A 22,714-nucleotide genomic window follows, 5' to 3' on the forward strand; every position below is an offset into this window, starting at 1 on the left:
CAATGCCTAACAACCCTTTCGGTAAAGAAGTTCTTCCTAACATCTAACCTAAGACTTTCTAACACAGTTTAATATTATCGACAAATATAGCAGATTTGCAAATTGTGTGCAAGAGCCATTTGGATCACTTAACCTCTTAAATCTTTTAATTTGGTCAAAGGGTCTCACTGTTTACTTTCCAAAAGAGAAGCACACACAAACTAAAATGCAGCATTGTCTTAATACTGATGCCACTTTTAGGGGTATGCTTTCCTTTGCTATTGATGTTAGGACTTTTAGTTTTCTCACTTTTCCATTTGAAAAATTCCACACTAAAATTTTCTGGTTTTTTGTTTAGCAATTAATTTTCACACCAGAAAAGCAGACAGGATCCAAAGTTACTTCATAGACAGCCTTTATAGCTACCTCTTCAATGAGCCGGCAATTTAAAATAGGTATGGAATGAGTCAAACAATGGGAAAGAAACAAATTGAGTTCTACTCACAGATGTATAGCGTTCTGCTATAGCGTTGGTTATGTTACTTTTATGAATGCTTTTTATATACAGACTAGACTAAACAGATACAGACAAGAGAGAAACAAACAAAAATCCATACAATCCAAATTAAAATCCAAACAAACTTTCAGGTCCACTATCAGTATTTCAGGTACAAAGTAGAAACCATGATCTTCAAGGTAAGTACAGATTTTAAACAATTGTTCTGGGTTTAAATTAATTACGTTAGGTAGTTAGACAATTTGTACAACTTATACAAGTTATGTGCAACTTTCTTGAGGATGATACTTCTGTCATCATCTCTCAGCAGTCTAAATGCCTTTATTTGACTTCATCACACCACTAGAAAATAAACAAAAACAAACAAAAACATCCACACACACTCTTTAATCCTGATAAGCAAAAGAACTTACGAAACTTAAGTTCTTCAGAAACTCACTTCTATAAACGTAAAAAAATTTCCAAGCACTGCAGCACAGACAGGGCCAGCAAGGAATTCTACATTATCTGATTTCCTGAACCTGGGCACACTCCATATGCATACTTCAGTTATCCTAAGAGCTTCAACTGACTATTCAGACTGTCAGGACGCTAAGTCCCACTGCTTTACATAGAGGTAGAAGGTTATCATCTCAACAGAACTCGCCAAAATTGAGTCCATGTGTAAAGCATATACAATGAATTTCCATAGTTGTGGTTTGAGTTGAAACTTGAGGTCAGTCCAGTATTTCTTAAGGACACTTGGGAGATGGCAATATCTTTTTACCAGGAAAGAACAACAACTTGATGTCCAGTGATTGAAGAAAAAATCAACTTCAGAATTTTCAGGTTTTTAGTTAGTTTTCTTTTCCTGCCTCAATGTAATTTGTAATTCCTCCATGTAATTTTGCATGAAATAAGAAATAAAAAGCTAGAAGAAAGAAATGTGTTTCTGTCCATTACTAACAAAAAGAAATGCAACAAATAAAAATAAAAGATAATCTTATCTTTTAGTAATCTTATCTTTCTGGTGCCAACGCAGAAATCTTGGGTTTTTTGATCATGGGGCACTTTACTCAGCACCTGGCCTGATGGCCGCAGACGGGTCCCTATCTTTTAGGGGAAAAAGGATCCTGGGCCAGGAACTGGCAGGGCTCATTGAGAGGGCTTTAAACTAGGTAGGAAGGGGGATGGGGCTGAGGCTAGGATTGTTGGGGCTGTGCCAGGGGGAACGATGGCAAGGCCGGAGGATAAGGCAATGGCCCAGCTGAAGTGCATCTACACCAATGCACGCAGCATGGGTAACAAACAGGAGGAGCTGGAAGCCATCGTGCGGCAGGCAGGCTACGACTTGGTTGCCATCACGGAGACGTGGTGGGACCAGTCTCATGACTGGAGTGCTGCAATGCCTGGCTATAAGCTCTATAGAAGGGACAGGCAGCATAGAAGGGGTGGTGGTGTGGCTCTCTATATTAGAGAGTCTTTCGAGGTTGTAGAACTCGAGGTCGGGAATGACAAGGTCGAGTCCCTTTGGGTTAGGATCGGCAGGGACAACAAGGCTAGTGTCCTGGTCGGGGTCTGCTATAGACCGCCGAACCAGGATGAGGAGACGGATGAGGAATTCTACAGGCAGCTGACAGAGGTTGCAAAATCATCAGCTCTTGTACTCGTGGGGGACTTCAACTTCCCTGACATATCCTGGAAGCACAACACAGCCCTGAGAAAGCAGTCTAGGAGGTTTCTGGAGAGCGTGGAAGATAGCTTCCTGACGCAGCTGGTTAGTGAGCCTACCAGGGGAGGTGCCCCGCTAGACCTTCTCTTCACAAACAGAGAAGGACTGGTGGAGGACGTGATCGTCGGGAGCTGTCTAGGGCAGAGTGACCACGCAATGGTGGAGTTCACTATTCTTGGCGAGGCCAGGAAGGGGACCAGTAAAACCGCTGTATTGGACTTTCGGAGGGCTGACTTTGAGCTGCTCAGGACACTGGTTGGTGGAGTCCCTTGGGAGGCGGTTCTGAAGGGCAGAGGGGTCCAGGAAGGCTGGGCGCTCTTCAAGAGGGAAGTCTTAATGGCGCAGGAACGGTCTGTTCCCACGTGCCCAAAGACGAGCTGGCGGGGAAGAAGACCGGCCTGGCTCAACAGAGAATTGTGGCTTGATCTTAGGAGGAAAAAGAGGGTTTATAAGCTTTGGAAAAGTGGGCAGGCCACTAAGGAGGACTTTAAAGAAGTAGCGAGGCTGTGCAGGGACAAAATTAGGAAGGCCAAAGCTCATCTGGAGCTCAATCTGGCTACTGCCGTTAAAGATAACAAAAAACGTTTCTATAAATACATCAACACAAAAAGGAGGACTAAGGAGAATCTCCATCCTTTACTGGATGCGGGGGGAAACTTAGTTACAAGAGATGAGGAAAAGGCGGAGGTGCTCAATGCCTTCTTTGCCTCAGTCTTTAGCGGCAATACCGGATGTTCTCTGGATACCCAGTACCCTGAGCTGGTGGAAGGGGATGGGGAGCAGGATGTGGCCCTCATTATCCATGAAGAACTGGTTGGTGACCTACTACGGCACTTAGATGTGCACAAGTCGATGGGGCCAGATGGGATCCACCCAAGGGTACTGAGGGAACTGGCAGAGGAGCTGGCCAAGCCACTGTCCATCATTTATCAACAGTCCTGGCTATCGGGGGAGGTCCCAATCGACTGGCGGCTAGCAAACGTGACGCCCATCTACAAGAAGGGCCGGAGGGCAGACCCAGGAAACTACAGGCCTGTCAGTTTGACCTCAGTGCCAGGGAAGCTCATGGAGCAGATCCTCCTGAGAGTCATCATGCAGCACTTGAAGGGGAAGCAGGCGATCAGGCCCAGTCAGCATGGCTTTATGAAAGGCAGGTCATGCCTGACGAACCTGATCTCCTTCTATGACAGAGTGACGCGCTGGGTGGATGAGGGAAAGGCTGTGGATGTGGTCTACCTTGACTTCAGCAAGGCTTTTGACACCGTCTCCCACAGCATTCTCCTCAAGAAACTGGCTGCTCTTGGCTTGGACTGGCGCACGCTTCGTTGGGTTAGAAACTGGCTGGATAGCCGGGCCCAAAGAGTCGTGGTGAATGGAGCCAAGTCCAGTTGGAGGCCGGTCACTAGTGGCGTCCCCCAGGGCTCGGTGCTGGGGCCGGTCCTCTTTAATATCTTCATCGATGATCTGGACGAGGGCATCGAGTGCACCCTCAGTAAGTTCGCAGATGACACCAAGTTAGGTGCGTGTGTCGATCTGCTTGAGGGTAGGAAAGCTCTGCAGGAGGATCTGGATAGGCTGGACCGATGGGCTGAGGTCAACTGCATGAAGTTTAACAAGGCCAAGTGCCGGGTCCTGCACCTGGGGCGCAATAACCCCAAGCAGAGCTACAGGCTGGGAGAGGAATGGTTGGAAAGCTGCCAGGCAGAGAAGGACCTGGGAGTGATGGTGGACAGTCGGCTGAATATGAGCCAGCAGTGTGCTCAGGTGGCCAAGAAGGCCAACGGCATCCTGGCTTGTATTAGGAACAGCGTGACCAGCAGGGCTAGGGAGGTGATCGTCCCCCTGTACTCAGCTCTGGTGAGGCCGCACCTCGAGTACTGTGTTCAGTTTTGGGCCCCTCGCTACAAGAAGGACATGGAGGTGCTTGAGCGGGTGCAGAGAAGGGCGACGAAGCTGGTGAGGGGCCTGGAGAACAAGTCCTACGAGGAGCGGCTGAGGGAGCTGGGCTTGTTCAGCCTGGAGAAGAGGAGGCTCAGGGGCGACCTTATCGCTCTTTTTAGGTACCTCAAGGGAGGCTGTAGCGAGGTGGGGGTTGGCCTGTTCTCCCACGTGCCTGGTGACAGGATGAGGGGGAATGGGCTTAAGTTGAGCCAGGGGAGTTTTAGGCTAGATGTTAGGAAGAACTTCTTCACTGAAAGGGTTGTGAGGCACTGGAACAGGCTGCCCAGGGAAGTGGTGGAGTCACCATCCTTGGAAGTCTTCAAAAGACGTTTAGATGTAGAGCTTAGGGATATGGTTTAGTGGAGGGCTGTTAGCGTTAGGTTGGAGGTTGGACTCGATGACCTTGAGGTCTCTTCCAACCTAGGAAATTCTGTGATTCTGTGATTCTGTGATTTATGGAAAGCTCACGTTCCATGAATTACCTAACAACATAAAAAAAGCTGGTGTTTCTTACAACTTACTCCATATTTATGACTGGGATTTCATTTTGAGCATAAATAGCACAAGATTTTAGGAACTACAGAAGACAATACAGATACTTCAAAGTTTTCCTAGCTAATAATAATGAATATGGCAAAGTGTTTGTTTGTTTAAATGAATATAGATGTAACAAACTTACAAGTGAACTGTCTGTAAATTATTAAATGCACTGGTTCCATTAGAACTGGGAAGGAAAAATCTATCTTTAATTAATAGCAACTAAATTAAATGAAGGAAGTAGAGACTGAAATTTATGAAAAGTAGATACTTTCATTTATGACTCTAAATCTTTCAACTGGAATTATTATCCATGGAAAAAAATATTAAAAAAATAATCAGAACTATTTGAGATTTATGTTTAGACTTTAAAAAGTAGGTGCTGATGAGAAAAGAATGTACCTGGGTCTGATATAGTTGGGGAAACACATGCACACACGCAAACAAACAAAACACATTCTCTCTATTCTCTCTTTTAATCATCATGAAATGAATACAGAGTATTCATTCTGAGATATACTGAAGATTCTAGTTCTTGACAATCAAAACCATTACCTTCAAGTCACTGCAATGACAAATATGTTCAATTACACCACGACTTAAAAATGCTTGCTGGATTGGGACCAGAGTTCTCAGCAAAAGCTACGAAGCCCTCCCATGAGCAACTCTCCTTGTCTGGAATGGGAGCTACTTACAGATATCAGTGAATCACTAAGAGAACACAACCCTTCCCACCATCAAATGCATACATATACTCTTCCCTTGTGATATTATTATTATTTTTTTAACTGGCTTGCCATGAATTGCTACTGTAGTTGCTTTCATTCTCCTGACTGAAATGGAAAAATAAAGAATTCCTCTGAAGGCAACAACTAATACACTTTATACTAGGTAAAGGAGTGACGTGAATGCAGAAATTCAAGGAACTTGCAAGGGACAACTCAGTAGCTTAGCTCAAAAGCTTCCTGTTTTACTGCTTAAATTCAAATGAATCATAGGCTTGTTTCTCCTATTCACTTTCCATATAGTTTCATATTAAATAGTATATGTATCATTCAACAGAAGGACAAGAACACACCCTGAAAAACAGAACTAAAACTGTGTAGGAGTAAATATTTACATTTCTTTGCATTAGTTTAAATCTTCACATCATTAGGCTGCAAAGTACATTAAATTTTACCACCAGACAGTGAGAACCTGGATCTTATTGCAGATTGATACAAAAAAAGAGATGCCACAGTGCAAACAGAACACTACAAATTATCAGTAAACTCTCCTCAACAGCAATGAGTTTATATCTGGCTTTAGTATAGGCAACTGAAGAGGGGAAGAATATGGTTCATCCACTAGAATTTTATTGATACTCAGGAAAAATGAGTGCAGTTTTGAGTTCCTGCAAAAATATTAATTATATGGTCTTAAGCAAGTCAAAGTTTTCTTTTATCTCTCTCTCTCTCTTTTTTTTTTTTTTTTTTCCCTCTTCTTTTCTCCCCCAGTGGTAAACAGGACACAGGGGAATCTTTTGTCATCATATTTATATAAAACTCAACACAATGGTTTCCTAGTGTACTACTGGAGCACAGTTAATCACCATAAATGTCCACTTCAGAAGAGGAAAAAAAGTAAATGTATTTGACAAAGACATTCCAAGCTGCTTAATTCTGTCTTTCCCATACAGACAGTGGATGAAGGAGGTTAAAAGTTGCTATGTATTATATGTATTTTAGAAAGAACAACATAACTAATGAAAAAAGGAAAACAACTTAAAGTTACACATTTGGGTTACACATTGACCATGCAAGCACATTTTGTGTTCTAAGTTTCTTGCAATTAACTGAATGGCTTCAAAGGAAAGTTTCTTTTGGGCAAATACATAAACTATTTCAAAAGCAACACTATTTGAAGCTTGTAAAAATATATTACTAAAGGTATGAATCAGGTAACCTTGCTAGTTTGAAAATCCATTCTCCTCAGCTTATATTATAGGTATTTATCCATCTTTCATCACTTTTAGCAGTTAAATCTCTCACTTTTGCTTGCCCCTTTACTTCCACTCCACTGCATTCTTCTATATAATCTGTCTTTTCCCTCCAAAATAAAATAAAAAAACATTCCTGGTAATATAAAGCTCAACCAACAGTAGTTTACAAAGAGATTTTCCTAGAACTGCTGAGATTTTAATCCAGAAAACAGAAAAAAAAAGAACAAGCAAACAACCCACCAAACCCAAATCCCAACACTTAAAACAAAAAAACACAAATAAGACCAACACAACTCCAAAGTTAATTCTACACTGCAGTACAGATGGCTTTATAGAAAGCTGAAATACTCATATGTAACAGTTTTGATATTTATTCTAATCATTGTTGGTCAAAACTATAAACACATTTTCTCTGGACTTTCAGTCAATCATCATCATACTGCTACAGAACTTTTTTTTTTTTTTACCTGAATTTTTACTCAATGAGCATATAGGTTGTCCAAGTTCTACAAAGCATAATTGTCTTTTGAAGCACAAGTCTCTTCTTTTCATGAAGATAGCCCTGAAAACTTGAATTTATGTAAACTAGTATTAAGGTCTGGATGGAACATAACTCAGCGTCCTCAGTCCTAAATCGTCTGTTAAAGGAGTGAAGAGGTTGTTCACACAATCCTGTCTTCTCATACAGTAATGCAAAATACATCACAAATGGTGTGTTTTGAATCATAGCTCACATTAGCTCAAATCTCTGCTGTTAGATCTTTAACTACAGTGAACAGTAACAGTTAAGCTGGATTAGCAGGAAGCCCTAGAAAAAAGTTACCAAGACCAGAAATGCTAATGACTACATTCAGATGCAAGTTTCATGTAGCTTGGGTGATTTTCATGTGAGTTTTATTTACAACCACACGCAGAATCCTTTCGACAATTTTCAAGAACTGTCTGTAATTTCATACGCAAATTATCTATGTAATTACTCAGCCTTTTTACTTTTACATGCTTATGGACCTTAAGCACTGATGTACAGCACATTAGGCACAATATACACAGCTGCAACAAAAATATCTACCTTATCCAGAAGGACAAGCTAAGCAGCCTTACAGCTGGTGAAAAAAGAAGGATGGCTTTTGCAGCTATGGTGGAGACCTAGCAAAGTTAGGACAATGCAAATCTTAATGATATATTTGAGGTAAAGTATCCATTGCATGGGAAAGACAAAAATCAACCAATTTTATTAAAGGAAAAGAACAACAAATACTTGCAGCAATTTCTTCTCTGCTGAACTATTTCTCCATAGGCATATCCACAAAAAAAAAAAAAAAATGTGTTTAGCGCCAGTGAAACTAGTAGTCTAATTAAAAGTGTTGTGAATTGATAAGTACCTCTTTTTAGTAAAACATTCTGAATTGTTTGTAGTAAGTCACTGGTAACATGAATGCTGTTTCATGAAAAGACGGCTCTCTGAAAGCACAAGGAAAATAACAGCATTCAGTTCGTAAGAAAATAAAAACATGTTTCATAAAAATCACACTATTCTGGTAGTCAAAAATAATTTTTGAATCAATTTAATTGCCTAAAGTAAGAAATAGACAAGCCATGATTCCCAATTTAAATAAAGTCTGTGTTTAATAAAACTTGCTTCAGTTGAAATATTAGAAATCTGTTCACAAGCATATTAAGCAACCAAGTGACTCATGTACTGAAGAACATAGCACACCATATAAACCACAAAAGAACCTCTGTGTCTCAGATTTTCAATCGTATGGGGTTATGACCATCATAGTTTAACTGCCTTTCTTTGCTACATACTGTATCTGAAGCTATTTACATTTCTGTTTCTTTCCCACCCTTTGCTTCTATGCCAATGGAATTTGAAGTCATCGTACTCTGAAGCCAATTTCAATCTTTCCTCTTCAAACCTAACTTTCTGAAACTTTGCAAGGCAAGCTGCGGGATATCATTTCTATCAGTTTGAGTAGTAGAGATAAAGTGGTTTTAATAACAGAGACATATATACAAATATTGGTAGGTAAGTTCTGCCACTCCACAGTGGCATAACCATTCCAGCAACCCTTCTAAAGAGTTATACGTGAAGAGCAGCAATACTTTCAGATCTATTATACTAATAGGAATTTCAGCACATAGGGACTACTCTTCCATAAACATCATTTTGAGCTGCAATACTGAATGGCACACTTTAATTACAAAGCTTCAAAAATTATGAACAGATACGCAGAGTTCTGAAGCAGACATTGCATACAAACGTAATGCAGTACTGCAGTTTTGGTATGTTGTCATAGCTGTCTAGCTCACAGCTGTATTTTTAGTTTATATTGACAGACCTGCTTATCTGTAGTCAAAGATAAAATATTTCAGTAACAAAGATTTCTATATTTCGAATTAATCTTAATGTGTTTTTTTTTTTTTTTCAAGAAATATTCTAATTTTGCTGTTTTGCTGGAAAGACAGGAATACTTGCAAGGGAAAACAAAGACCAACTTGAGCATAAAGGACAATTTTGTCTTTTACAAAAGCAGATGTTTAGAGTTGTTTTGTGCAAGTTCTTTAAGTATTTATAGGAAACAAGTTCCCAATGATTGCGAGCTCCGTAAGATTTTGTAGTATGGACCTGTTTACAGAGGAGATCCATCAGTACTACAAACAGGATTCGGGAGTCTTGATTCTCGATCTTGTGCTCAGACCTCCCTATCTGTGAGAAAAAATGCTTTGGATAGTGATAGTATGGGAAGTGTGCTTTGGGGAAGCAGTCCACATAGCTATAATGACCTCTTGCAAGGTTAAACACTCAAGATTGAGGAAATTCCAAACTGCAGGTTGCTCTGGCAACTCTGGGTAAGGAATGAGTGAACAATCTCTCACACGTGCAATAACCATTCAAGTTGCCATGATTTTCATATGCTTTTAAAACTCATACGAGGCTGCATTTGAGGATTTATGCAAGGTATTAAGAGGAAGGCTACAGAACATGTAAAGCCCTTACAAAATACAATATCAAAATACAATACAATATCAAAAAATATCAAATAGATGTAATGGTTATTGAAATGTGCACGCAGTTTGTGAGTCCATGTCTTCAACAATGGTAACAAATAGAAATGAAATACCACAGACTGTTGATGAGATTAGTTACAGATCAAGTAAGTAGAAAGACTGTGAACTGTTACATTTTTAAAAAGGTTTAAAAGATTTAAAATTGTTATCTTATTGCTGACAACCACTAAGAGATTACCTAACTAGCTTTTCCAAACTCTTGTATCTGAAGCTAAATGCCAGCAACTAACAAATATTTATCTTCATTTTATAACAGTTTTTATAGCTTAACTGCAAAGTATAAATACTAAGTATTTTTATTATTTTTTCTCTTTACTTTTCAGGATGATTAATGGTCACCATTTTAACCCACTCTTCTCCCCCATCTCAATGCATATTTTTATAGAACTGTTAATGATAATGTTAATGATATGAATCTATATATTTATCAATGACCTGATTTCAAGCCATGCAGTATTTTATTTTCTTTTTAATACCTCTATATTTTTTATCTATAAACATTTTCTAGCTAATGGTTTCAAAAAGCTACTATAGTATCTTATATAGTACACTCTCACAAATGCTCGCCTTAATTAATACCTAGCAGAAACAAGAAAAACAAATGCTGTAGATATATTATCTCTTTTGTTCAGAAAAAAAAGTCTAGATTGATTGAATGTGAACAGAAAGGTAAATGGAAAGACAATAATCATAATTGAAGCACAGCTTATTAACACAATTACAATTTATTTAAAAGATGAGGTAACCACTACAGCTGTTGCTCCAATCTGTCAGGAAAGAAATTGCTCATTATTTCAATTACTCTGTTTGTCATTGTTACTTCATCTACTGTTTCTGTCAAGTCAGTGCTTGAAATGAAATTCTACAAAAACCCAAGTAGTACGTTATAAAAAGTTATAAAGCTTTACTATAGAAACTAAACTTTGAATTTAAAAATACTGTGAACCTTGAATAAGACAGAAGTAATAAAAAAATAAAAACCAGCTGGTAGTATACAAATTGAAAAGAAAAAGTATGGGCTCTTCTTTATTCACTCTACACAATCACAAGAGGCTTGCACTTCCTATCAGCTACATGTTATCCAGCATGCATTTCAAATAAGACACCTCCCCAGCACACACCACAAGAAAAAAAAAAAAAAAGGCGATTAAGTGCTCTCTCTCTGGTCTGGACAATTTCAAATCCTTATGAAGCAGAACAGAGAATTCTATCTTCTTCCCCTAAAGTGCCGTGAAACTAGCCCTTACATTCTGAATGAATATTGTGATGACGTGTCTGACGGATAAAAATGGTCATTAGGAAATCTTTCGATTTCCTAGTATTTATGTAGGAGCTCAGTAAAAACCTTGTTCTACAAAACCTGAAATGCACACAAAGGAGTTCAAACAGGGCTATTAGTATTTTTTTTTTTTTCCATTCCCATATTTTGATTCCATTTTCTGATCACCTAATTAGAGTTCATTTGGTAATCCAACACATCCAGTAATATAGCATAGCTATATTATTTTCATAGTCAAATTATGATGGATCAGAAGAGCAAGAAAAACACACCAGCCACATTACCAACCAACAAAGTAAAAGCAAGCAAGCAAGCAAACAAACAAAAATGACATAATAAACACGTCCTTCTTCACATTCTGGCAAGCAGATCTCCTAAGGAAAATATATTAAACCAGAATAAAAGTCTTGTTCATCTCTTCAAGATAATTTCCCCTTACGGCCTTTTATTTTATTTATTTATTTTTCTCGTCAGGGGTATGTGAAACAGTTGGGTTTATAGTACACAGCCAAGTGTGAGTGTACTGCCCCTACAGACAAGGGAATTTAAACACATATACTTCTTAGATATTGACATACTATTTAATTACTTAGGTTTGTTAATCTTTCAGTACTAACACTGAAATATCAGTACACACTCATGATAATACATTTAACATTCTCATCATTTTTCATTAAGTAATAATTGCAGGAGCTCTGGTTAAAAGGAAACAATAATTACACTGATTAGTTGCTGATTTTCAAGAGATTCTGGAGCTACACCAGACTATAATACTACGACAGGAATTTTTAGATCTTAGATTTGTGGTCATTGTTCACAAAAGAAAATAATGAATTTCCAAATTGCTGACAGAGAGAACCATTTTGACAAACTAAAAGAAAGACTGTTTTAATTAATTAAAATTAATTTAAAAGAAAAACTAAGCGAAATCCATAATCCTATGGATTACGGATCCGCACGTTTTAATGGACAGGGTACAAGTGGAAGTAAAGAGAAAGTTAATGACTTGGACACCAGGAGGCAATGTCATAGGTATGAACCTCGAGTAAAGAATATATAGGCTGATCTGACATATGGGTACTTTCTCTAAAGAAAGCATCTGTTTGGAGTGCAAGTCATTCTGGCTAATGGATAAGTCATGTTCATTGACAATTACATTAGTCCTTTTTGCTGTTTTAGCCAAATAAGGCTAATTATTTAGCATGCGTAATTTATATAGCTATGAGGGTGGGTTATCAGTAAAGATGAACTGAAGCATAAAAAGACTTGGGAACACTGACTTATCTGTCAAATTTGATCAAGCCGAGTGAAATTTAATTTGTTAATCTTGCTTGACAATCCTACCCTCATGCACTCTGAACACTAATACATTTTGTATTGCACTGAGATGCACAATCTACAATGAGACTTTTTATTTCCATTAACCAGAATCATGTATTAGGCATGTTAACATTTGGAGAAAAAGACATTACTTTTTCCAATTAAAAAGGCTAAAAGTAGGACTGTAAATATTCATATTATGTATTTGAATGCCTAGTTCTTACCTCAACATATTAGAATGTGGTTCTCGTCCTTTATAATAACTACAGCTAATATAAGAGCTTAGGACTGTTTTTCTAATTAAACAGAGAATGCTGTTCTTTGCTTATGTGTGTATACACCAACAAACGTGTGTATACATACACACACACACACCCCTATTCAAACTTAAAAAATGAACCACTTACAGTTACGTATCTCTGGACTTCTCACTTCTCTGTAGTGGTGATTAATGCTCATTTTATACCTGCTTTCCAAGGCCAAGAGGAGTATAGTTCTTCCTAGTATCCACTCAGGCCTCATCCCAAAGGAAGCCTACATCACCTTTCATCACATACATGTTTCCAACAGTCATGAAATTTAGTCTTAGTCTTTGAATTCAATGCTGCCTCAGGATATCCATGGAATCTGTATATAGTGAGCTGAAATAACTCTGAACAGTTGATTTCTGCTGTTCCCAGGCTAGTCAAAGAGCAGCTACATTTGTGCAGATAACTTGTCCAATATTTGCACAGTATGGTATATATAAATCTTCAGTTAGAAAACTCTGTGTCCATGTTTGTTTTACGACAGTCCTCCTTCTAAAGGAGTTTCCTACCCTATTTCTCCTCTCACCATACAGGACAAGAGAACATTCCTGTTTTGCAGTCCCTCCACAGATTGCATACAGAAGCCTACTGGATTCAATTAGAGAGAATCAAACTTGAATAATAACTATGTTCCTCAATATGAGACAAATTGGGATAATCACCAGTATCCAAGTATAAACTCCAGCAGATACATTTGGACCATCAATCATACCAGAATATGCAAGAAACAGTTCTGGAGCACACAGAACATTAACTAGAAGAGAATGACCAGAAATATTTTAAGTTAGAATAACTTATAATAATAAGTTAGTCTATCTTAAAATTACTTTTCTATTTCTTGTAATGGAAAATAATAAATAAATTAGGTAAACAACTCTCCAAACAATTTGAGCTTTTCCTTTATGTTACAACTAAAATAAGTAAAGGAACAAAATAATATTTTTTTTTTTGGTCTGGGTAGATATAATCCTGAAATCATATGAGAAGTATTCAGTTAACATTGATGAAACTTGACAGAATGCACTGCCTGGGAAATATCCTGGTGCTTTTCCTGTTAGATATCTTTATGTAAGCCTGTTTTGCATATTATACAGTGGGCATTAGAAGGAGAGAAAAAAAAAAAAAAAAAGTAAGCAACCTGAAGTTGTAAAGTCAACTCTCTTGAAGTTGCCAATTTGTTTATGACCTATGCTGACACTGGAAACAAACTCTACACACTACTCTGTTTTAGAGCTTGGGCATCAACAACACTACAAAACAGCTGTGAACAGGATGTGCAAACCACTGAATAAAACAGATTATTTCTTACATCATTTGCTCTGCTTCTATCCGTGTCTCCATAATCATGACAGCTAAGGGAGGGGGGTAAAAGCAATGTTGTTGGGCAGCCTGGAACAATTTAATTCTATTGCTTATTTATCAAGATGAAACCCTAAAAAGACATGGGCATGAATAATCTGAAAAAGGAGAAGGAGAAAATAAAATGATAATAAAAAAGTCAAGCTTGGCTCAATTATTATTCTACCATCAAACTAAAAGAAATACGTGAATTGTTTTTGTAAGGCAGTCATATATTATCATTTAATGAGTTATCTTTCCATACCATGGAAAAAATACCCTACACTAAACTCCTATTATCTGACTCTAAACTGACCATTTTTCAGAGTTTCTACTCATGAAAATGCTACTAAATAGTAATGTTACCCTTTCAGTGGAAAAATATACAGCCTGTAAGCCTAAAATACTTTTGGGAAGTGAATATGAAATGGCATCTTCAGGTAAAACTGAAAGTTTTTCTAAACAAAATATAGTGCTGCTCAAACAAGCAAGGAGAGACCTGTTTATTGATTACATAGCCTCTTATTGTTCATGAGAGGAGATACTAGACAATTTGAGATATGTTGGAAGCACATGCTTATAACACTGATTGATCTGATTGATGCAGATGAAAATCTAAGGCACAAGAAGGCTGAAAATCCTCAAAATCACATCAAGCTTTACAACCTCTTTGTTCAAAAGAAAACACACCACAAAGCTCTGACAACTACTGGAAGAAGAGCAGTATCTAATCTGAAAGTCAATTTAAATGTGTCTTTTCTTTTTTTTTCCTCTTGGAAGATAAATGCTTTCTGAAGAAAATCTCTCCCTTCCAAGAAATAAGACAAGATAAATTTTTCTGAAGAATGGAATATATATGCATTGATGATATCAACAATGTTTGCTGGGCTATGTATAAATTATCACAGAAGTGAGAAAGCAAAATAAATACATAAAGATAAAGCCAGATGTATGAAGGTGATTTAGAAGCACAGGTTCCCTAGCATGATGAAAGGGCCATGGACCTCTATGTTGTCTTATGTCTTTTTAAGCATTAGCTAGTATCATAGCTACTGCAAATTTAGGGTTAAGAAATTATTTCAGTTCCCCGTTTTATGAACTATGGTTTAGGAGTTGCTTTTCTTGTTTCTTTGTTTTTTTCTTGTTCTCTGTTTACACATCTGAGGGAAGTACAATGCTTCACTGACTATCTGTTCGTGTTTTATAAGACAAGAGGTGAACAAATAAAATTCCAGATAACTTCTGCTTAAAACCTTGTTTGAAGAAAGTTTTGAGGTCAGGGAAAAAAAAAAAAAAAAAAAAAAGGAAATGCATTTCTAAGTTTTTGTATTTGTCTGGAACTTGTTCTATTGGCATGAAGAGTTATTTGTGGAGTTGTATCTATCACATATTCACATTTTTACAATTGTGCTCTATTTTCATATTTCTGTGTATCTTAGCAGTCATAAACTTGCAAATATAGAATAAAGTTTCATATGTGGAGAAGAATAATAAACAATAAATCTAGAGATACTTTAGACTAGAAATCATGGACACAGACTTTCTGCCTAATTATGGCTAGTCTGATGGTAATTTATGAAGCTTCATATTAGTCTCTGGACAGTAAATTTTACTAGAAGAGGAGGAAGAAGCCAGAACTGCAGCAACAAGAGGCTGATGTCATCTTCTTCAGCATTAGGGGAAAATAATGAAGGCACAGCATGGGTGTCACTACTTAAATTAAAAAGCTTTAGTAAATGCTTTCCCATTGTGCAAAAGTGAGATCATGGCCCTACCCAGATACTTCTTTCAGGAGTTCACACTGAACGGTGTGTGAGCACAAACCCCAAGGCTACTGAGTCCTAACCACAGAAAGATCTTCCCTTCTCGGATGCTGTAATGTTGAGACAAAGTTTTTTTAATTTTTTTAATTGCCTTACCAGAACACCAGAAAACAGCAAATTCAGTCTTGCATCACCCTTTCTATTGGAAAGCTATGTAAAAAGAAACTCTTAATTTGGCTCCTGGATATGAATGCTAACAAAACAAGTTTTACGTTCTAACTCATTAAACCATGAAGGTAATTAATAGCTAAACTATTTTATACTTATGCATTTCAACAAATAAAGAAAATAACATATTTTAAAAATACATAATTAGGAATATTTATGTGTGTGTGTAAGATAAAGATATATACTATCCAGATAACAAATACCTTGGTAAAAACTTCTTTTTTTACAACAGACACATAGAATTTAAAAAGTAACAATATATATTATTTTACAGTCAACTAAATGACCAGGTATAGTTTGAATGTAAATTTTGAAATTAGTCATTGCAATTATTTTCCATTAAATTTCAACTCAGTGGAGTTACCACATTAATGAGGATTTGTTTAAATTACCATATAGCACTAGAGCAAATTAAATCTCTCCTATTCCAATATTTACATATCTGAGGTAGAATTATAGGCTTTCTTTATTTTACTTTTTCTTCACATAATTATTGATCCACAGAAAACACAGGAAACTGACAAATTGAGAAAAATAATTAAAAAGTAAAAAATAAACAGGAAAAATGTAGGAGGGGAGAAAGACAAGTGTTGTTAAATATCAAAATAATTTGGTGTAAAATAAAGCATTATTGTACCTGCAATGATGTCATCCATCTGCTCCAAAGCTGCTTCAAGCATATGACTAGCGTCAGAAGCCATGCTCTCTGATTTGCTCAGACTTTTACTCTTCCTACTGTAAAGACAGATGAAAGCATGTGTATTATACTAAAGCAGACCTGACAGAAAATATACGTCACTGTTTCATTCTATATTAAGCCATACAAAGAGAAGTCCATGCTAACAAAAATACAGCCTTGTAATTAATATGAAAATTAAAAAAAAAATAGTTCCTATTCTTGATAGATGACTTGGGATTTCTGAGGTTCTCATTTATCACTGACTCATTTTTTTTCTTAAGATACTTTACTAACAAGGAAATGCAGATGAAAATGAAAACAAACAAATCTCAAATACTGGAAGCCTGAGATTTGCCTACGCCTCATTCTTAAGAATACTTTTCTAAATTCAAAGTTTGTGTATTTCAACCTTTTGCACTGTGGGCGAAAAGGAGCGTTGTCTAGGTTTCAATGAAGGAATGAAACAGGTGCTTTTACTGTTCCTGGTGAAATCACAGTTAACCTATAAGCCAAACTCTGTAGGAGCTCGTTATTGATTGCAGCCATATTAGTAAAGAGGGAAATTATAAAAATATGTTGCTGCCTCAACCCCAACTGTAATGATACCTAATATATTTTTCACTTCTGACTCCAAGTCCAGCAATTCTGAAATCATTTTCACTTCTCCTTTCCATAACCACATTATATCACTTTTTCATGACCAATCTGCTCCAAGTATGAAATTTCTGAAGTTGATGCCTCTTTAGAACAGGATTAAAGACATTCATTAACATCTGAGATCAAGGATAATAAACCAAATTTTCCAAAAATTAGAATCCCCTGTGACATTTCATAGGGAAAAAAAAAATATACGCTGTTTCATCTCTGAAATAAGCTCCTTTTGCACATCACTTCATTGCTCAGGTGTAAAACCAGCACCTGCAGGGCAATGAACAGGGGTCTTGGGTATAATTTTTGCAGTGCTGTAAAACACTACTCAAAATATCAACAAAGACTTTAAAAGGTCACAGAATTTTGATTTGATTTCTCTTCCACAAAGGTGTAGTTCATTCAGATTTTTGTATCTCCCAATACAGTAAATTTTTAAAACAGTGGTTCAAAACTGCTGTTTTTACACCTTTGTAGGCACCACAAAAGACATCTGTGTGACAATGGCCAGAGATATCCTTCAAATGATACAGGTAGTAGGTAAGTGCATATGCAGTTGGTCATATGTTTGTGGGGCCAATTATTCCAATGCCACTGAAATTTCACTAATCTGTATTTATCATGTGATATGACAAGAAATAGATTGTCACCTGTCTTTAGATTTAAAAGACAAGATAATTCACATAGATATATTTGTATGGTGTTCATTCAGTGACAATTCAGACACTGGCCACTATCACCAATGACTGACATGACTGGTAGCTAAACCACCTACATTTGCTCTCTTGGTTCGATGTTTCCTAAACACTAGAATGTAGAATTAGCAGCCAGAGAATAGAACAAGCTTTAAGATAAAAACATTCTTTTGTTGTTATTTCTCAGGACCATCAGATTAAAAAAATCCCTAGAAGTATACTCAACACCAAGTCCAAATTACTGCATCATAACAAATGAAGAAACTCAGAAAAAAGACCAGCACAATGCAAAAAAATAGTAACAAGTCATAATTATTTGCTTCTTTTGCAGATTAATAACCCTACAATACAGGCTTTTCGTCATGGTGCTGGTGAAGAATACACAAAGATACAAAGAAAGCTAATTTATTAATAAGCTCTCTGTTATCAGAGAGCTGTGTGTGCTACATCCAGTCTGGTCAACGTATACAATCATCATCTAAAGGGACAGCTGCAGGAATGAGAGCCTGAAACTAGTAGGCTCTAATTTCAGCTCTGCCATTTAGGCTGTCATAATGGCTGAGCCACTATTTACTTTCAGATCAAACAGATCTGAAGAGCAATATGAGAATGCCATATCAGAAAATAAAGAAGAGGAAAAAAAAAAAAAAAATCACCCACAACCTTTAGTGTCACCTAAGGCAAAGATTCATGCAAATTACAGGTTGGGTTTCCCTCTCCCTTTTTGTCAAAATAATAATTTAAGCATGAACAATGCTAAATGTACCTGAATTTCATCTGATCTCTAAAGCAAACAACCCAAATATTTCATTTAATGGTATTGGAAATAACACACATTATCCTCAGAATAATCTTAAAAGTCATTAAGTCAGCTGATATAAACTTAAAATTTCACAATACGTACACACAAAACTTTTCAAACACTCCCTGTTTTTCTGTTGCATCAATTTGTTAACTCTGGTAGATTTCCATACTCTGTTATCATATTAATCTGCCAGCAGGTGAGCAGATTCACTAAAAATGTTAGAGATACCCAGTTCTCAACTGCAATAAGCCACTTTCCTTGCAGTATTTCTCCTAGTTCAAAGCATCCACAACATGGGGTCACAATCATCTCAGTGAAAGGAAATCCACCTACAGAAAGCAGCTGCCCAAGAGGCACCCAGGCTGTCTTGCTGCTGGGGTGGATGTTGAAGAAAAGAGTCACTCCCTCAGAGATCTACGGCTGCCAGCTGTTTTTGTAAATCAGAACAACACACTGTCTCAAATCTGAAGGAAGAAAAAAGGGAAAAATACTAAAAGCATTACAGAGTTTCTATCACTAGGTTGCACTGAATGTTCTTACTTGTGCTGTAAGATATTGCTGTGTGCTTAAAGCTGCTAGAGCAATACATATTTATTATTAACAAGAAAGGCAGAACTATCATTTTTTCTAAACATCAAATATAGTTTTTGATCACCTGCAGTGAAAAAACTACAGAAATCCCTGAAATATTACAAGCTTGAAATTTTACTTACAGAAAAAAATTCAGTGAACACCTTAACAAACACAAAGTTTTGTTGAAAAATACCACCAGAACTGTCTTCTATCTCCTCCCAACCTCCACACTCCTCCTGTTTTCTCACCTGTATCCACAGTGTATTTGCTGCTTAACTGAATCAAGCTAGAGTAGAACCTGCTGATCAAACGATTTATTAAAAAAAGTAATGTGCTTTGCTCCAGAGTGATAATGTAATATTACTTGCTTGACATCTTTTTCTAGACAGACCTGTTGCTTGTGCTGCAGGCAAGTCCTATTTTCCCAGACACTCCCTCCTTGCAGTTTGACTGTTCTGAGCATTATTATGAAATAGCTTGTTGGATCTCATACGTCTTCAGTTACTGTTTCTGAACTAGCTCTGTAGAAGTACCTGCAATTGTGGATTCTGTTTATTTTTATTATTGTTTATTATTGTTAAACAAGACAGCTATATCACTCCCAAAGCATGGTGAGGGCCTCAAATAGGATCCGTCTATTTGCAGATATTTTAATTGTAATTCTTTTTACAGATTTCATTCCTGAATGACGTCAACGCATGCAAAACACCATGACTTATCTGCATATATAAATATATACAAATTGAAAATTACCTTTTGTTCAGTCCTTAGCAAAGCTGAAAAAGCTTCTCTAATAATACAGCAAAAGCTTTAATACTAGCAAATTCTAACGATCATAGTTTATTCGATTAACTTATATAGCAGTAAAACACAAAAACCAAACTACTCACCTTTTCAGGTCCTTAAGAAGAAAATTATTTACTTTTTCCCCTGAACAGTAAAAATTGCTAGCTATTAATAGCCAAAGTTTTACTGTTAAGCAGATGTAAGTCTACATTATTATCATCCCTTCTAAGCCACACGCTCACAATAATTTAGAGCCCAGCCCACAGATAAAGATATTGCAATCCTGTTTGTTATAATTACCTAAGTAATAAGATCTTCCAGGAAGTGCAGAGCAAACTGGTCTGAATGCCCCAAACTTATTTCGCTCAGCTAGCTTTACCCTGTAAATCCCAATCTGAGATTTGCGTTTCAAATAAAATGAAAACTCTCTGCTACAACTAACTTGTTTAGAGCCAATATCCATTGCAAATTTCTTAACCCAGTTCCTGTATGCAAAACAACAGCTTACTGTGTCCAAAAAGAACATGATATTTAAAAGATGTATTCACAATTATGAAAAGCCTTAATTAAATCTGATTTTTTCATGGCTGCCTTGAACTAGCAGCTTTTCAGACAATAGAATGTGAACATTTAGGCAACTCCTAAGTATGATGTTTTCCCAACTTTGCTCCTGATAACAAGGTCACCAATGTTATCAGTTATGGAGCGATGCGAGGTTTTGCCAGGAACTCTTGAAAACCAGATCTTGCCTTAATATCAGTGCTTTGGGTAGCCTTCCAGTACCTCTTGCATTTAGAAGACGTAGCTAATAATTAAATACCATCATATTTTTTACCTGGGATGAATAAATACATGTTTGTAAACTGTTTCAATGATTCAAATTCAAATATCACTTTGCTTTGTACTTAATGGCTTAATGAAAGATCAAGTGGCTTGGCTAAGCCTCAGAAGTCCTCCACGCGTTTTTCAGCTGCAAGAAGACTCCAGAGCTGGAATGAGCAAATGAGCTGTTCCCACTCGCACCATTTCCCACCTTGCTTCTCCCCCAGCCACAGGCAGTCTGTAGCCAGTTATCCCACAGACTTGCAATTGCCGATTCATCTCTCCTACCTTGCTCAGGAGTTCTTATGACACCATCAAACACAGAAGTCATAAACGCGTATTTGGATCCTGGCCTTCTAAAACCCAGCAAGCCTCTCTAATTAAGTTAATCCTTAGTCCTAAATAACCATCCACAGCTGCTGGGAATAGAAGAATTTCTGATCGCTAGAATGACTGCCTAAGGAACACTACTTATACAGCATCCTCTGGGATTATCCACACAGAAATCATATTCATCTGATTATAGGTTAAATTTAATTTATATTTGTTAATATAGACACTACCTGCTCTATTTCCCCTTCACCTGCTTCATTGGGATAGGCGGAAGGGTAAATTCAACCCTTCCTTCATTTATTACCATTTATGTAATGAATAAAAACAAGACTAAAGATTTTTTATAGAATAACAAAAATGGGAAAGAATAAAGACTTTTTTTTTTTTTTTTTCAGCTGAAGAGTGTAAAGGGTCAACCAAGGGGATGGGGGTGTTAAGGGTGCAGGGGCAAAGCTCTAAGACAGAAATGTAGATTTGCCAAAGTTGCGCAGAGGCCTGAAACTGAACCTTTTCAGGTCAGTGGTAGAAGAGAACTAGGAAGGTCTCTGTTCAACATGCTGCTGGGTGTCCTTCAGTGAAGGGACATCCCCTGGCCAAGCATACTACTGTAATACCTCCCTGATGGAAATGAGCTAAGTTAGGTAAATGTGCTAAACTAGCTTAGGCAGGCAGGCACTGTAAAACCACCATGTTGTGTGCTGTTGAGAAAAGCTATGACGAGCAGTAAGAACTACACCAATTCTAAATGTATTATGCTAAATAATTAAATTTAAAGATATAAAGGGAACAAAACACTGCTAAATTTACTGCATTATGATTTAGCAAAGTCACAAGCCAAACATCTGTTTTCAACAATAAACCCACTAAATTTGCTAATCAGAGCCTGAATTTAAACTCTGTATCTAGTTGAAAGAAAAAACAACAACAACAAAATGAAAAAAGAACACACACAAGTATCTTGTAAATGCTTCAGCTGATACTTCGTGATCCTTGGAGAACAAAAATCACCTCACAGTACCTCCTCCACAGGACCCATGGATATTAAGTTACAGTTGCTATTGGTACCATAACTGAATTTCCTGACTCATGTTTGTGCAACATCTCATCCTTACATACAAAAGCTGACGCTGACAGAATGGCATGTGCAAAGTGGGGTTTCTTCAGCACCTCCCTATAGCAGTTTGTCAACTGTAGGTAGCCTTTCAGTCATTCATATTTTTAAATAAAAAAAACATTTTTCATAAAAGCTTAAAGAACACTCCATAATTTAATTTTAGTTTATCAGATATTTTAAGCTTTATCTCTGTTATACACAGTATCAAGGGAAATTTTGTAGCTTTTGAATTTGTAAGACTTAGAACACAAATTGCATTCAATATTAGTTACTGTATTAAATTAA

General features: G+C 37.0%; 1 protein-coding gene across 10 annotated transcripts in view; it reads right to left on the reverse strand.

The window, feature by feature from the left end:
- PPFIBP2 (PPFIA binding protein 2) overlaps positions 1–22,714 on the reverse strand; it is a 115,278-nt gene that overhangs the window by 72,664 nt on the left and 19,900 nt on the right. For 6 of the 10 annotated variants that reach the window (XM_084521951.1, XM_084521947.1, XM_084521948.1 and 3 more), the window contains one exon: positions 16,612–16,709. The exons of 1 other annotated variant lie outside the window; for it this stretch is intronic. In XM_084521951.1, coding sequence (XP_084378077.1) covers positions 16,612–16,675 — 64 coding nt within the window. In that variant the 5' untranslated portion in view covers positions 16,676–16,709. Of the gene's footprint in view, positions 1–7,133; positions 7,234–16,611; positions 16,710–19,134; positions 19,266–22,714 lie in introns of those variants that run through there. 3 more of the 10 variants (XM_084521953.1, XM_084521952.1, XM_084521949.1) reach the window with 2 other exon arrangements.

The sequence above is a fragment of the Aythya ferina genome (genome assembly GCF_964211825.1).
Source record: "Aythya ferina genome assembly, chromosome: 5".
NCBI classification, from domain to species: domain Eukaryota; kingdom Metazoa; phylum Chordata; class Aves; order Anseriformes; family Anatidae; genus Aythya; species Aythya ferina.